This window comes from Anomalospiza imberbis, chromosome 7 (assembly GCF_031753505.1).
Source record: "Anomalospiza imberbis isolate Cuckoo-Finch-1a 21T00152 chromosome 7, ASM3175350v1, whole genome shotgun sequence".
Taxonomy (NCBI): domain Eukaryota; kingdom Metazoa; phylum Chordata; class Aves; order Passeriformes; family Viduidae; genus Anomalospiza; species Anomalospiza imberbis.
The window spans coordinates 14,691,207-14,709,010 of record NC_089687.1 but is presented as its reverse complement, the minus strand read 5'-3'; the positions used below and the strand labels follow the sequence as shown (position 1 = coordinate 14,709,010).

At 40.7% G+C, this 17,804-nt stretch overlaps 1 protein-coding gene across 4 annotated transcripts in view; it reads right to left on the bottom strand.

Annotated features, from left to right (window-relative positions):
* The window catches only part of SMARCAL1 (SWI/SNF related, matrix associated, actin dependent regulator of chromatin, subfamily a like 1), a 34,768-nt gene that overhangs the window by 1,879 nt on the left and 15,085 nt on the right, over positions 1 to 17,804 (bottom strand). For all 4 annotated transcript variants that reach the window (XM_068195502.1, XM_068195505.1, XM_068195501.1 and 1 more), the window contains exons 9-14: positions 17,453 to 17,518; positions 9,676 to 9,816; positions 4,413 to 4,631; positions 3,554 to 3,624; positions 1,334 to 1,436; positions 482 to 664 (exon numbers count right to left, since the gene is read on the bottom strand). In XM_068195502.1, coding sequence (XP_068051603.1) covers positions 482 to 664; positions 1,334 to 1,436; positions 3,554 to 3,624; positions 4,413 to 4,631; positions 9,676 to 9,816; positions 17,453 to 17,518 — 783 coding nt within the window. The remainder of the gene's footprint in view (positions 1 to 481; positions 665 to 1,333; positions 1,437 to 3,553; positions 3,625 to 4,412; positions 4,632 to 9,675; positions 9,817 to 17,452; positions 17,519 to 17,804) is intronic.

Below are 17,804 nucleotides of genomic sequence, written 5' to 3'. Positions count from 1 at the left end.
TAAAACCATCACAAAAAGTGAAAACAACAACATCTGAGAAACAGTGTAAGCACCAGAGAACAGAGGATCTCATTTCTTCTGCTTAGCAACTCTTTCTTATCTGGATCCTGTTAAGACCTGTATTCTCAGAGTAAGCCAAGAAGTAATCTGGTACACCAGGTTCCCAAAAGGCACTCAACAGTTTTCCAAAGCAGAGGGTCAGCACTGATGCTGGACCCTTTCAGGTGTTGGCTGGGCAAGCCCTTAAGAGCTCTGTCAAATAAAGACAGAAGCGCGTTTCCCTTTTGTGCCACCTTCCTCTGCCAGCAAGCTGTGTAAACCAGCCTAACAGGTTCAAGCCCAGGCACCTGTGGTTGCAGAGCCAGCAGACATCAGAAAGAAACAAACCCTAAAGAAAGCTGCCTGCCCATTACATCTCTTAATCAGCAACATTTCTGCTCTCCAGGGAACATCCCACCCCTGTCCCCTCCAGGACACTCACCCCTGGGTTCCAGAAGAGCTCTGCAAACACCACCAGATCTGCAGCAGACAATGTCAGGCCCATGTTTGCAGCAGTGAGGGAAAGGACAGCCACAGCCTGCTTCTCTGAGAACTGGAACTTCTGGCACAGAGACTGCCGCTCAGCTGAAGATGTGGAGCCGTCGATGCGAATGTGCTCGATGTGCTGTGAAAAGGCAGAAGGTGCTGTTGAGAAACCTGGTGCCCCCTTTCTTGTATACTCCTTCCATGTTTTAGTGGATCCCATGTCTAGTGCTGCCACTGAGCAAAGTCACCAGTGCCACTGTGCGCTATAGCCTGGAATGTTATCTTAAATCATTCTTCACACTGCCCCAGCATGACCCAGCATGCTTTAGGAGCATCAATGGAAATCTCACATGAAAAGTTAGACAAACAAGAGAAGTCAAGAGAAATTATTGGCAGGTCTATCAACTCTCCCTACAGTATCTTAGTTCAAAAATGTAAGAGCACCACAGAGGTAAAAGCAGGCAGGGATGGTGGGCTTGGGTAATCTCATTCTCCCTTTGAGGAAAGCCTGGAGAACAACAACCACACAGGGTAATACAAGAATTCACAAGCTCCAGGGCAGACAGTGGAATTAAAGACCATTAAATACAATAAAAGCCACTCAGCTAATACAAAGTGCATGCTGTGAGGCATTCACCCTGACAGCTCAGCTCCCTCAGTGAAGGGCACACTCAGAAGCACAGCAAGTAGAAATCATCTCTGTCATTAATTGTCCTATACTATCTGACAGCCATAAATCCAGGGGTCTGTTCAACAGCTTTGAAGCTGGATCAGTGATAAAGTTAAGACAAATTAGTCAGTCACTTACTTTCTTCTTCAGCTCTGCAACTACTGCATCCAGCATTATCTTGTGATGAGCAAACACCAGGAATTTATTATTCCCACTTTCCAGTAACTCCAGGATATACTCTCTACATGAAAAAGGAAAAACACCAAAACACTATAAAATTACGCCCTGAGAGAATACAGACTTTGCTCACAACAAATTTTGAAGATATTGCCCATCTATACACAAACACTAGGAAACAGGCTAGCATAAAAACCTGCAGTAAAGTGCAAGCAGCAAGTCAAGTCTTCTATAGATTAAAATACAGAAAGGAAAATTCCCTCAGTTTTTCTTCACCACAGGCAGACAGCTGCCTACATTATACTTGGGTGTCAAAGAGAATCAGTTTATTATATCCTACTTGGAACATGACATCCCACGCCAATCAACTGAAGGTCATCTATACTTAATTACAATCTCACTCACCCATCTTGCATTTCTAACTTCTGCACAATCACAATATACTAATCTGTATGCAGTTAAACTTCCTGAGTTTACTTAGGATTGTAGAAAAACACCTCTAAACACAACGATAGAAAAAAATACCTTTTCTTGCAAGGGTTCCCACTGACAATTTACTCCAGCTTAAATATCTAAATTTTTCAGCTATTTCTAGGAGTTACCCACATGCATATAGGCTAATGGCCAATGAGAGGCAACAAGGCTCCTTTTAAGTGACTTAAATGAAAACATCTAGCTTTTCCCATGGACTAGCAGCACAGCTATAGAACCTATTTCTATGTAGTAACTTGTATTACAATTAGGTTAACTGGAGCCTGAGGAACAGTTATAAGCCTATACAGATGATGGAATTTTTTCTCTGGAACTGCAAAGTTGTTGAGAAGATCAGGAATACCACAACCTTTGCTAAAGTCAGTACATCTAGGTCAGCAGCAACTGTCACAAAGGTCCAAGAAGGATTTCCAGCACTCTATTAAGATAGCAGAAAACTTTGCAGGGTTCATAATATTCAGATACCCATTGCATGACAGTATTATTTTAACAAAGAAAACTGGGAGAGAAGTGGGGCTGCAGTATTTGAAAACAAATATCAAAGCAAACATTCAGAGTAGTAAGCAGATGCCAGCCAACACATCACAGTTATTTTGTATCTCATTCCCACATTCTATTCAACAAACAGCAAGTCATTTCAGTGGAAGCAATGGAGGATAAGGGGTCATTAAGAGTAAGACACAGGAAGTGCTGCCAATCACAGGACAGTATCATTAGTTAGATGGTACTGTACCTTAGCAGCTTGTAGTAATTGATATTTTAAATGCTACTAAACCCCAGGAAAAAATGGACTACTTCCTACTAGACAGTCAAATAAACAGCACTTTATGGTTTTATATTCAGTTTGCACTTGTAACTGAAATAAAAACATGAAAGTCTTGTAACTGTTCACTAACATAAAAGGAAGAAACTCTTCTACAGAAATGAATGCTGGGACTAGGAAGTACAGTTCTGTGCCAAACAAGCAAATTTTGCAGCAAGGTCTGTGACTATAAGATCACACAGTGCACATCAGTAGGTCCTTACATTCAGAGAGCTGTGGAAAGTAAACCATTTTCATATTACCATATTACTTATTAGAAAGTTATGATATGACCTAAAGCAACTCCTTTGCAGTTCCAGCAAAAAGGCTAAGGATGAAAGGGCACAGAAAGAAATTACTTCTAGGGAAAAGAGAGTTAAAAACACACCTGTGGCACAAAAATTTTACCATTGAGGTCCCACGTGAGCCCCGTGGAAGAGCCAAGAACTTCAGTAGGAGCTGTGAGATTCTTAAAGCACACTACAGCTAAAGCTAAGTCCATCTCATAAGCTTTTTGGTTCAGGATTCCTGCTGCAGCAGAACTGCAGCATTTGTTTTCTTAAATTCTGTTGATGCTTTTAGTTTCATTATTTCCCTACTCCTTAAACTGAAAAAGGGTCCAGACCAGGGAATTTGATCCAAGTCCGAAACACAAAGTAATTTTAAATTATTCAAATGACAGTTTAGATTTGTATCTGGAATGAAACCAGAAGACTTATTCAGACAACCCCAAGAGAAGAGAATGTTTAGTGTATTGTAATTACAATCAAGTTTTTCTAGGCTGACTTGAGGCTATGCTTCATGTCCCTGCACTGTTATCTCTAAGGCACTGTCTCCCTGTTCTCACATTTTACGGGGCAAGAATGAAACAGTGACACGGAGCTTACACAACTGAGCGGATTTTAGCTTCTGCTGTTCTGCTGAAGTAGACAAGAAGGGCTTCCTTCTCCTGTTGTTTCTGTAGAAGGAAGAGATAGACAAATTTGAGTCTCAAAAATGCCTTTTCTCCTTCTTGCTTACAGATCTGGTATTTCTGCTGCTGCCAATAAACACTTTGCTAGGAAAAAAATCAGCCTAAAAAAGCACAACAATAGAGGCCTGGAGGGGGGAAGTCTCCTAGTCGCCATTAGGTACAGCAGATACTCACACAGCCCTGACACCTCCCTCCCGACCTCCCACTCAACTCCTACGAGTTGGATGACAAGTGTATCACAAATGCAGCTGTAGTTGAGAAAGCGTGTCCCAACTAAAATGGCAAGGAAAAACCCCAAAGTTCTTACAGAACTGTATTAGCAACCTAGGAGCCTAGAACATGCATTTTCCACCCATACAAGGAAAACAAACAAGAAAAGCAAAAATAAACCCTTCGTATTTTTGGCTACTGCTCTGTTCACAACACAACTCAAATAAGCCTGTTTTTGTAGGGTGGATGAGATTGCAAGGCTAGACAGGAGAGTAAGTAGAGAGGCAGGAGATATGAAAGACAATTAGAAATTACTAACAAGAGAGAAAAAAAGAGAGGAAATGGTATTTCACACAAAGGGACAAAGTAGACCACTTAGATCAAAAGCAAATCAAGCTGAGCTAGTTTTGATTGTGCTGTACACTCATTTAAAATTGTGCCTTCACATAAGGTGTGGCTCTGACCTGTGGAACTCAGGGTACTGCTTTTTCCCGAAAAAGTTTTTTAAAATAAAAGTACCTGAAATAGCAGTGGCTCATTGTGAAAATGAGTTTCTGACTTACACTTTCATATCCTTTGGCCATCTTCTTTGCTTCAGCTGCCAAGGCAGCTTTGGTCTTTGCACTAATGCCTTCAGGAGCCACTACAACCATTTTGCGTTGCTTCGCTGGAAGCTGGGAAAGCACATCTGATTTCAGACGTCGGATCATGATGGACTCTTCCAGCAAAATTTTCAGTTCAGTTAAGTTGGATGATCCAGAGTAATCCCAACCCCATGGCATCTGGGAAAGATCAAAGCAGTTATCAGTGTCAAACCTGTAAGAGACTGCTCTGCGTAAGATCCAAATGCAGAATAAATTTCCTGGGAATCTGGACAAGGCAAGAACTTGATGGTCAGTAGATTTGACAAAAATGGCAATAAGGTAGAAGCATACAAACTAATCCACTCAACATGAAAAGGTTACTTACAAGCTTCCCTTCTTCCTATCTACAAGAGCCCAGGGAGGTACAGGGAAGAAGAATATGCAGAAAGGTGGCAAGAATCCCTTCTCCAGCCCTGTGCCCTGATATTCACTCTCACACAGCAAGGTGTTGCTGCTCTCCACTTGCAGCTTTGAGCAGGCCAAAAGAATTCACTGCAGTTCTGTGCATGCACATTTATCTCAGCTTTAAGCAGAGACACAGAAAAATATTCTCTAACAGCAAGAGGACAAACATCCTTAACCCAGATGCCTTCACAGAGTTGTTACACTTGTCTGACATGCTAGGTCAGAACTGCCTGTTCTGCACTGTGACCTGACTCCTGCTCTGCTTCCTGGCATACTCTATTTCTGCCATTACCGTGTTTGGCTCAGACTCAAGCAAACCAGAAATAAACTGTGGCCCAAAAGACATTTCTCCAAACATTGTCTCTTCAAAGCATCATCACTTCAAAGCTCCTCTGAACAAGCCATTCATTTACTCCTTCTTGAAGCACACCCCTCTGAACCTGGCCTATCCTTCAAGATCCTGTATACAAGCAATATAAACCTGTTCAACTAAGCTCAGCTCATCACTTCTCCTACCAGCAACCCCACAGCCTATCTTTTGTTCTCTGAGAAAGAACAGCAGTGGCATCAAAATTGGTACATTCCTCAAAAGAAGCATCTTTCAGACAACTGTCTTTCTGAGAAGAGACCAATACAGTTTTATTGCTGAAGCAAGGGGAGAAAAAAGAAACCTTTCTGCTGCAATTTCACAAATAAGTATAGAGAATACAGCTACAGGAATACCGAAGACCAAGGTGGGGAGAGAGATTAAATCTTTCTCATAGCTCTAGCTCTAAATAATATTGGCAGTGTCCAAAAATACAACCTCTGGTCTTGGAGTAACAATCCAAAGTAAGCCACTACATATGCCCTCCTGAAATGCTTATAATGGAGATGAGAGGAGCCTCAGCACCTCGATCAGCTACATTAATTGATAAAATAGACTTAACCTTAAATATCTATATCGATTTTGTCTTCCCCTAGAGAAAACTGCTACAACACATAAATGGGAGTAAAAGAGAGATCCACTGCATCCTCCATGTTCTCCTAGTATGCATGAAGACAAAAAATAAATCACAAGGTTAGTCATGCTACTGACTGTATTAAGGGGTGGTGCTTGGATGAACAGGGAAGAGAATATGCTGTGGGATTGGAAGAAGAGGAATCAAAGAGCTTATAGGCAAGTAAGACCTCTCTGGTATTAAAAAGTGAATGTTCCTACTTCAGGTTGAGATAAAACAATCTGCAATCCTATTGCCATATTGTACTGATGTGAACCATTAACTGACTTCAGATTCTGGTACTTATGGTCATCATTAAACTCATCTGACTTAATCTATTCCTACATACTTACAGCACCATTTGATTAGCTACAGTTGGTTCATTAAAGCAGGAAACAATTCAAACCCTAAACACATAGCCAGTTTGAATCCTGTAGAATTAAAACTTTGACTCTAACAACAGCCCAGTGGTGCAGGACTAGAGTTAATAAGCCCACCTGGATCTCAGCCAACCCCTTAAAAAACCAGCATGGGTATCACTGCTCTGCTTCCCTGAAACTGAGTGCAACACGGATGCATCCCTCAGGCCCACGGAAAGCTAGCTCAAGTCTACCTGGGTTAATTAGCTTTAGGCATTCTGCCTGGAAGCTGACATTGCTGAGCCACAGTCTTTATGCTCCCCTTCTGCATTTCTCAAGCTCCATGGGCCCAGCAGAGGAGATGGACAGAACCAAGAAGGACCCTCCTGGTGCTGTGCCCAGCCTCGAAAGCCCACTGCCCACACTGCCCAGTGCACTGGTAGGTGAGTAGGAAGGACCAACGTGATTAGGCTGCTCAGCAAGGCCTGCTGTGGGGCCTGGACAGTCCTCGGGCTACCTCTTTCCACTTAAAAGCCCATGTTTTCCCACTTTCCACTTCCATAACAAGCAAGTATACGTATGCTCTGTGTCCACATAGCCAAACTGATTTCAGAAGAGCAGCATCCTCATAAGGCAAAGAACAAGGCACAAACAGAGCCAAGATACCATCTACTGTCATGATAAAAAGCACATACAGGAAGAGTCCCCACAGCATGTTTAGGTTATATATTGCTTGTGGTGCTGGAAAGATTTGCATACAAGGAAACATTCTAGCTCTGTGCTGCACCTAGCTAGTTATAAAGAGACAATTACTTTGGGAATTATTAAAATTTACTTTAGTATACCCTGTTGTGGAAAAGAGAGGGACATTTATTTTGCCAAAATACACATCTGACTTTGATCCATAACATTCCAGAACACATGCTTCCAACTGTGATTTTCTTACCAAAGTATTACAGCATCTTACATGAGTCAGTAAACTTATTACAGTGTTAGCAAAAGCTGCCAAACTCTTACAAATTCAGAGCATGTGCTCAGATAGAAATTACTTAATATTTGCCAACATCAGCCAATTTGAAAAATGAATTCACAGCATGTATTTTGGGAAACAGTCTTGGGACATCTTGTACACAACAGGTGACATTTCACTTGCTGCATTTTTAAAAGTACAGATGCTGGGAGGTTGAATTAATAAAAATTTATAAACTTCTGTAACTTTTCTAATCAGATCTGCCAGCTATTTGCAATTTTTCTGTCATAAAATCTTGAAACAGAAACTAGTCAGACTTTAGTTTTAAATTGAATGGATGAGGTTTGCCAATCTTTCTTTAATCTTATAATGCAATTGGATTTATTATTAATACTAAAATATTTTTTATGTAACACCCTTCATCCTTACACATCTTCAAAAGCCTTGCAAAGGCTCTCTGGTTCTGAGCAATCCTACCTCCACTCATAATGCTGCCAATTTCAGGACAGAAAGCAGAACTTATTTGAGTATTGACAGCAGAAGTACCACAACAGTTCTTCAGAGAGGATGCAACTCCTAACACAGTCTCAGGTTAGAGCTACAGCAACAAATGTCAGGGATACTATACAGTCATGAAGGAACCAACTACAATCACCTTTTAAATTTTTTCATTGCCAAGTGGAACTATGGCAACCCATATTCAGCAGTCCCAGCTTTTTCTCTAATGCTATCTACATCTCTTCATTTCCAGCAGCCCTACTACTCCAAACAACCAAATTCCTCCCAGGTTCATGCTACCATTTACTGACAATAACTGTAACAAAATGTCCCAGATGAGCATGGAGAAGACCAACAATGTTCAACTGTCCAGGAGAGGCAGGTCAAACATAGAAAGAAAACTGTACTAGAAATCCTGAAAGGTTTTGAAGGGAAGCTGATATAGGTTGTGACCTCCATGCTGAGTTTCACTAAAGGTTAAAAAGTCATTTACACTGTTAAAACCTGGATACTTAGACTCATATGCTGCAAATGAACTTTCCTTTTTACTGCAGCAAACCACGAAGATTAAACTGTATCTCTTCATTTCCCTCTAGGAACCATTCTGAAAGGAATGCTCAGAAAGGAATCTTTCGGTTTTAAAGATAATGAAGCTTACCAGAAGATGTGGCCTCTCCCTCCATATGATTCCTACTATGGATGGAGACCCAGGACTGACGCTCTGTGATTCTGCGTACTTATGGCCTTTCTCTAATCAATGGCATCAGCACTTGACTACCAAAGCCAATTAAGTGCTCCTCTGACTTGCACACACACAGAACAGCACTACACTGGCTATGAAAGCAAATGGGCATTCAGATCCAGGAAAAAGGGGATTCAAGAATTTTATATGAGACTGAAGTAAGAATCTTCTTGGTGGAAACTTGGTATATGTTAGCTACCCCAAACAGAAAAGAAAACAAACACAAGAGCCCTACAAATAGCTGTAACTATATTTATGGCATACACTGATGATGTTCAGCTCTTCAGTATACATTTTTGAACACTGAAATGGTAATTTTGTGTTTCCAAACACTTTGCTGAACACTCTGAATTACAGCTATAGGGAGATTTGAGTCCCTCTTTGGTGTCTATGCAACCAGCACAGAAGATCCTAGAGCCTCTGTGTACAAGAAGCAGCAGCAACAGCTCTTCTCTGAGCAGTGTGTGTTCCAACACACACAACAGCCCTAGGGATGGCAAATCCAAGTACAGGTGAGTTGCCCATACCTTGGCAGCAAGGCAGACATTTGCCATTGTGGCTGCAAATGCTGGCTTCGTGCAAAGCCAAATTCTTGCAGTGGTTGGACTCAGTAACTCTGTGGAAACAACTGCTGAGCAGCTGGCAGAGGAGTTATTTTCAAAATATGCTGAGGATTGCACCCATCTCCTAAATTATAAGAGGCTGGAATACAAAGATATAGTCTGTAAATCTTCTATTTTTTACTTACCTGGAGGTATAAAATCCAAAATCCCAAGCAATTAAGTCCTTTATCAAACAGTGACTAAGACTAGGAACTAGTTTTTTTTGTTTGCTCTTTTTTATTTTTCTAAAATCAATTAGCCCAAATCTGCAGCTGCTTAAAGGCCCCTTAGTTACTCTGACCCTTTTAAAAACTTGGGGAGGCAATATCTGATAAGAATAGGCTCCTTTCACCAGTTATGGCCATATTTGTTTGGGGACTTTCCCCCCATTTTTATTTCCATGGCTTTCAAGGCAAGAAACACTACTGCCTTCCTGTCTCAGGCCCACCACTGCAGCACCTACATCTCCTCAGCTTACAAACTTCCAAAATGTTACTCTGCAGAGAAACTTTCTCAGAAAAGATGTAATATCATGCAGAAAGAAGAAGGAAGGAAAAGCCTCCACATTTTGAAAATAATCAGTGCTGTTTGCAGAGTCCCAGTTTGCCACTTTCCCAGGGAAGTACCTTCCTGGCATCGCAGTAGCGCAGCCCAAAGGAGTGGAACTGTGGGAAGAAGGTCGGCTGCACAGCGGCGATCTGCGTGTAGAGCTCTGCGGGCCGCGACACAGCCGGCGTTCCCGAAAGCAGGATCACTCTCTTGGCAGCCTGGGAAAACCAAGCAGGGCATCATTACCACACAGCTTACAACAGAGCAGAACTTAGAAAGTCACCACAGTCCTGAAAGAAAATCCCAGATCCCCCGTTCATGTACCTTAAACAGAAAAGTGCTTCACCTTCACAGGTATTTTCAGCTATCGTTGCCTGAAGACATTCAAGCACAGTACTTCAAACTTCCAGGGAGTAGGACAAGCCACACAGTTTCTTAATACTCTAAGAGAAGGGTACATCCATTTTTACTACACTACTTTCTGAATCAGCATTTACCCACTAGACACATCTTATGCTTGGCTTAACTTTTCACTTGGCATCAGCTATCACAGGAGAATGACACACCCTCACAGGTACATCCCCACCTCCAAAATAAATTCTCTCATAATAAACCTGCCACAGCAAGCCATAAGCAGACTGTCTTTCTCACAAAAGCAGAAGTGATACAAAGAAGAAGGATTTTTTTCTTACTTATTTGTTATTTTTTTTTTAATTATACTAGCAAGGAGGAAAAAATGAAGCTCTCTGATGCAGGACCAGAAGAAGATCTGACAGCCAATGGTGAATGTAGGCACATCTGGCTGCATGCTAGAACATGAGAGAATAAATACAAATCATGTAAGAAGATTGTAAAATGTGTTGTAGGGGAGACAGGAAGAGGACAGAAAGCCTGCATCTAAAGTAGGTGCTCCCAAGAAGGAGGGGCAAAAATTACACTATAGACATTAAAGTCTCCAAGATACACTTCTAGTTTCATATTGCCATTATTACCTAATTCTATTATTAGATAAAAGCTATGAATTTCTACTGCTGTAAATTCACATACTGTAGTTAAATTACACATGCCTTGCAATTTCCTACATGGTTTATTGCAGGTTCATTAAAATAACAAAGAGATTGTTGAGTGACATCTGTACCAACAGCTCATTCACATTTAAATGAAAAAGAAAATTAAATTCTTTTATCATTTCACTGAGATCAACAAGTCACCCAGATCTATTCAGCTGTTTCATCCACTTACCAACCAAACCTGGTGGAAAAAGAGTTCCGGAAATTAATTTAAGACTCTATCAGCTATTTATATATAGGTTGTGATCAAGGTGGGGCTTGTCTTCTCCAATTATCCCCGCTAAACAGATCAGAGGGAAATGTGATCACCACCAGGATCAGACAATTCCCATGAACAGTTAAAAAAGCAGAATATTACTGAACTAAGTAAGAGGAGAGGTCAAACCTTTGAGCATGTCAGAAGGTGAGAGTTTGCACAAGACAGAGGTGCTGATGCTACTCAAAAAAGGAAGGAGTTACAGAGACCAGAGATACCATATCCCATGAGGAAACTGATCAAGCAGAAATTAGGTCCTTTTTACAAATTAAGGTAACACTAGAGGACAACTGAATAGAGCCCAGACAATATCTGACACCTAGCAGAAACCTTTGAGGAAGAAACTGACACTACCCTGACAAATGTGCTAAAAAGCAAGAGAAGCAAGTCCCACCAAATGAAAGAAACCTCCAAATTAAACTTATTCCTCATGGACCAACAGAAAATAACTGCCAGAAAAAAGGAAACATGAAGGCATGGGATGACACACATCTCATGTAAGAAAACTATGGATCAAACTAAAGCAAGAACACACTCAAAACAGACCAGGGACATAATAAATGCAACATAAACCCAACTGTTTTGGAAGTGTTTATGCCGTTCTCAAGGATCTCTTCAGAGGGTGTTTCCTGGGAGCTGCACAGGATGAGGCTGGAACTAATTCCCCAGTAGTCAAAACAATTATTCAGGCTCCTTCCCCAATTCCTAAATAGGTGTCAAAAGAGAGGATGATGAAGTTACAGGTTATTTGAATTCTAAACTTGTCCAGCTGCTGCTTTGCTGCGTGTAACTTATTTCTGAACAGAAAGGGCATTCAACCACTGCAAGCTCTTACCAAGGGCTGTGACATGTCTTCTAATTAACCATTTAAAGCAAACTGAAAAGTAAACAATAAAAACAACAACAACAACAAAACCAACCAACCAAACCAACCCCAAAAGACACTAACTCTACAAAAGCTGTGAAGAACTTCATAAATTAATTCCAGAAAATTTCATGGAACATAGGTGGTCTAACTCATTATCCCAAAGGTCCCTTTCAGTTTTAAAACCTATGACAGATGGAGCTCAAGAAAGAACAGAAGGAAAAAAAAGCCCCTAGGACGACAAATTTCCAAGTGTTGAAGGCTGACTTAAATTCTGGATGAAAGAAATGGCTTTGATTCCCATTTCTTTTTCTAGTGGCAACTCATTTTGAATAGATGCCAATAAAGATTTGCTCCTGCAGAGAAGTCTCTACTGATCACTGCTTAATTCTTGTTTCCTGCTGAACCTTCTGTGCTGCCAAGAGTGAGCACATAGCCTCTTTCTTCAAAGGTCTGTAACAATGATATGGAACAACACCACAGAAAATAAGATTGCAGGGGCCAGAAAGGACTTTCTAGCAAAATCAGATCTTGTAATCAATTGATACTTATTTCCACACAGATGAATTAACATTAGCTGCTCAGTTGCATTTAGGCATGAAGCTCACAAACTGGTGAAGACCTGGTCTGCAGCTCTCATTTACTAAGTAGCCTACGACAAATGTGGCTTTGTAGCATTACAAAATACACCAGCAAGAATTAATTCCACAGCTGTGAAAACATTTACAAAGTCACTTTTGAAAGTCAAAGAATAATTTATGAAATGATGGTACTCATTCTAGAGGTCAAGTCCCAGCAACCAACGATTCAAAGGGGAGTAGGCGAGGCAGAGGGGTTATGTGACAGACAAATAATTGACCACACAAAGAGCCTCATTAACATACAGTGACTGTCTCTGTGTTAAATGGATTTCCCAGCAGGAGCTCTGCCATATGCTATCAGACTGACATACTTTTAAAAATAAGTGTGGCTGGTTCTGGCTGTACATTTACTCGTGTCCCCAGTTTTTGCCTACTGTGTCATTTTAAACTGCTTAGCTTAAGAACAGCTTATCCTGCAAAATGAAAACTCTGAGAGGGACCATAATAAAATAATCACCTGATGAAATAGAAGATGTGGTAAAGGGCAAGAGTAGCAGCTGCTTTCAGGAGTTTGTTTCTCTACTTGGGCAAGAGATCGGGCTCCATTTAGACAGACAATGTGTGTCAAACAGCAGTGATAAGCTATGACTGAAACAAATTAAACTGCCTTCCTATTACAAGAAGGAAAAAAAATTTGAAGGTAAGAGCAGATCTGAAGATGAAGCTGAGGGCGCACAGCTTCTTCAGTTTCAAGATGAAGTTCCTTCTCTCAGCAAGTGACAATAAGGAAAGGTTTATTTACCTAATCCATACAGATTTGTAGCACCCAAAGACAGCTACTGTTTATTTCCCAACAGAAACAGAAATTTTTGTGTTCCCTCCTCACCTTCTACCTTCAGCATGGACCTGTTTTTTCTCCACTATTTTGAAGTTGCTCAATAGCAACAAGCATAAGAGGTTTAGATTCCAGCTACACAGTGTATTTGGACTCCCACAACAAAACCAAAAACCTTTAACCCTGCAAACATCAGGATGTGTATAAGACTATTAAATGGAACAGCAGCTCAATGAGAACAATCAAATTAGTAATATTATCCATGTGTTGGAGAGCAATACTCATAGAGACCACGAAGAGTATAAGAACATTTAATGCCACTGGAATTTTTGATTATATAGTACCTTTTATTTATCAAGTTTCCATTGCAGTTCTTCACTACTTATTGTCATGCTTCCAAGAAACTCATCCATTTTCCATTGGGACCTTCCCTAGTTTCCATGCCTTGCAGTATTCCATGCAATTACAGAAGAATAAAGACCATGCAGCACCTTGGCAGGTCAAAAAAAAGTAGACTCCTTTCCACTCTGGAACCCAAGAGATCCCACTACAGATCAGTGAAAAACTTTTGTCTTGTTTGTTTCTTCTCCATCCACATCCCAAAGGCTTTGCTGGTTTAAGGATATTGGAAGTATGTATACTCCATCTCCTATGTATATGTCTCTGAGCCAGTCTAATCTTAGAAGAGAAAAACAAAATGCTTACAAGAAGTGTAACACTATTGACACTTTCTGCCTCTGAGGAAGCAGATCCAGGGCAAAGGTGAAGGGAACAACCAGTATTGTCAGTATGCCTAGGTAAACTTAGTCCCAGACACGAAACTACAGAAAACAGCAAGATGGCAAGTAGGTCCTATTACAAATTGACACAGCTTTGAATTAGGGGGAAAGACATGCCAGGCCTAACAAGGCCTTTTGGTGACTCAACTACAGCCCAACAGTATGAAGCTATTCTCACTTTGATGTGCATGGAAACAAGACACAAAGGCCACTTTGAACACAGCAGCCTCTAGCCCTTGAGTACAGTGAGAGCTGCTGCAGCTGGGGACAAATCTCAGGCAGCTGCCGGCACAGACCTGCTGGTGTGAAAGCTGGCTGACTTTGAAAGCAGCATTTTTGCCACATGACCAAACATCAAAGGACTGTTTTCTACTACAGCTTTCAATCCATCCTTCTCCATAATTCTGCAGGGATGCACACAGACTGTGTGCAAACTCTACCGCCTCCTTTCACTTAGTCAGACAAAGCATTCTCCCTCATCTACAAGTCTGCACACCCAGAAGTCTGCACATCCACTGGAACATGAAGGGAATAAGATATATGGCCTAAACATCTTGCTGCTGCTATTTCACTCTATCTTACTGTTCATGCAATTATAAGTTCCTCTCAAAGTTCTGTCCACTAACAGTAAATATGGCATGTCTATATATTTACTCTAAACTAATGACAACCTGGGGTAAGCCATGGGGCAGCGGGCACAGCCACTGCAAACATGCAGCCATTACAAAATTCCTTCCTCTGTCTCAAGTAAAACTTGTCTGAATCTCTGTCAGGGTAGCAGCTAAGTATGTCAGAAAAGATACTGAATGCTGCACACACAAAATTTGCGGCTTTTGTTACTATTAAAAAGATGTCTAAAAATCCCCAAGTGGCAAACTTAGGTGACATGTTTGATACATGGCTTGCTTTGCTTGACAACTCCACACCACACTTGCTCTGCAGTATCTACAAGAAAGCAGGAAAAGATGAATTATGACTGAGTGGCTAAAAACACCACTTCATTTTGAAAACCAGTCAATATCAGACATTAAAACTAAAATAAAGCTTTAAATGCTGTAACGATGAGATAAAGATTTGAGAGGTGGAGATTCAGTTTGGCTATCTAACAAGACAAATTAGAAACTAAAATCCAAGGTATGTCATCTCTATTATCAATGCACCAATTTCATCCAATTATTGTGCAGTTCTGCATAAACACTTGCAACAACTTATGTATTTCGCTTATTATTCAAATGGAGAAATCAAAAGAGAAGATTCTATCAAGATGAAAGAAATTAAGTATGGATAGAACTGAAAAACACTTCTGTCTCCAAAACATTTTAATTTAACTTAGATCTGTCCAGCGTCATTATGGACTCATAAGTCTTTGTAGCATGTAAGGACCAAGGATCACATTTCTTAAGTAGGTTTCTTTTTTTTGGTCCCCAAAACTCAGTTCAAGCTTTTATGCTTTAAGGCACTGAGATCCTCATAGAAAATAGCAGCAACTATGGCAATTTCAGACAGTTTAAAGCAGTATTATGCTAACAGAAGTGGCAATGCTCAGAAGGTAGACAAAGGCATGCATTAGCTCCAGGGGCTCTGGTTACAGCACTGGCACAGCTGCATGCTGTAACCTTAAGGTAGGGACTGGGGTACTAGAAGCAGCTTACCTCTCAAGGACTTGCCTGCAGCTACACCTTTTTCTGTTCTCTTCTAAGAGCCCTACTGCTACTCAAATCATTTTAACATAGAGAAGGCAAGAACATTATCCTCAGCAGCATGTTAGCCACACCTCTTATTCAGTAATTTCAGGGTATCATGTAAAACAATGAAAATACTCCCATTTCTACCCCAACAGCTACTTACTATAAGTATCACACAGTATAGCTGTTAGATTTAGTATTTAAGTGATGTAAGCTCCTGATATTTTGGCAGTTCTTTCAAATACAAAAATGTTGGTGTGATGTGTTGTGCCAGAAGTGACCACAGCATCACTCACTAGGCACTGAAGACACAGCTGCCAAAGGAGATAGTTTTAGAGCAAAATGCCTAGGTTGGAAAGCAAGGAGAGAAGAAAAATGGCTATTACAGCAAATACTTCAGAAATTTTAGTCAGCAGGCAGGCAAACAGAATTTACCTGAGCATCTAAACCAAAACATCTGGTACTGCATGCTCATTGCAGGTGAGATAATGCACAATGTGAATATGAAACTCTTAATGCTTTCAGAAGACTGAAATTCAGTTTCAGAAACATCAGTTCTCAATTCTTTAAGACCAGTGATGTGACAGCATAAAACTGTAAATTCTCAGGAACTGCATACAGGCAATTAACCTCTGCGTAACAGCTACCATCTTTCACTCTCATATCTTGCAGCCTGCAAATAATTTTGACAAGCTGATCCTTACAAAGCTTCAAATAACAAAGGGTGAGGCAGTTTTTTGAGCATTTTGCTCAAAATGAGGGTGAATTTGTTATTTTCCACAATTTTCAGACATACATCCTAATTACTGTATTTCAAACTGCTCACAGAATTGGACCTCCTACTTAAGCTTCCAAACATTAAAAGCCTGAAGTGATTTGAAAACCAAGAGAAGACACGAGTCAGGCTTTTAAGGAGAACAACCAAGTTATTCAAGGACAACCATCCTCGGCAAGCCATTAAGAATCTTGTATATTAAAGGTGGTTGCTATAAAGCCATCACAGATCAGATCCTCTCTTTATATATACTGTTGGTGAATTGAAGAGGAACTGAATCTACCTTCTTCCAATGTACAGACCCTGCAGCGTCTAGAAACTACCCATAACTTTAATTTGTATCTGTTAGAGGCTACCAGGGTGAGTTTGATTCTTTCATCCCAAGACAACAGGCAAACATCAGAATTTACATTTCTCCTGGTATCTTATAATTGACCATTGCCTCCCTTCTCTGGGCCACTTGTCCCACTAACCTCACATTGTGCCATTTCCCAGTAACTCTGTACATGTAACCAGCAGCAATGCTCCTTAGCCCCAGCCACACCAAGACATTGTAAGCCTGCAGTAACAGTCTAGAACCCTAAAACCAGGGAAGGGCCCTAAGCAATGTCATTCTGACATGCAGCAACAATTTGTGTGCCAAGAAGTAACTGATAATGATTATTTTCATCTAACAAGATATTTTGACACCACTACATTCTGTCTACTCTCCCTGAATACATTCAGTAAGTTCTGACATTCCCTTTTCCCTGTCATCACAGAACTCATCAGTGGCAGTACCACAATTATACTGAGCTTTAGAAGTTGTTTTGTTAGGTTTTACCACCTAATATTTGTATGGAAACAAGTGGTAAAGCCAAATTTCAGTCTTGAATCTAGACTATTACTTCAAATTCCCCATACACACCTGAAGAATTCAGCTGCTGGCTCCTAAACCTGGTAAATGGAGCAACACTGCCCCAGGAGCCTGAGGTTAACAATCAGAGCTTTGGCACCCAGCTTACACACCTTGAGTAGAGGCATGGCAGCTTGGCATCGTGCAGTTTTTGTGTTCTTCAGGAAATGAGATTCATCCTGAAACAAAACAAGCATGAAAGCAAAGTCAGTTCAGATCCATAGTCCAAATGCAGGTCACAGAACAAATTCCCAGTATTCTCAGCTATCTAGTATTACAGGCCTTTCATTCAGGATATTTCAGGCATTGGGATAGTCACATCAAATTCTAAACAAAAAGACAGGATGCAGAGTAGCAGGCTTCCTGCACTCAAACCTGCAGCTGCAAGCAAACAGAACAAAAATCAAACATAGCAGGCATGAATAATAAATGAACACCAAAAAAAGTGAGCAGAGGGGGCTGGAG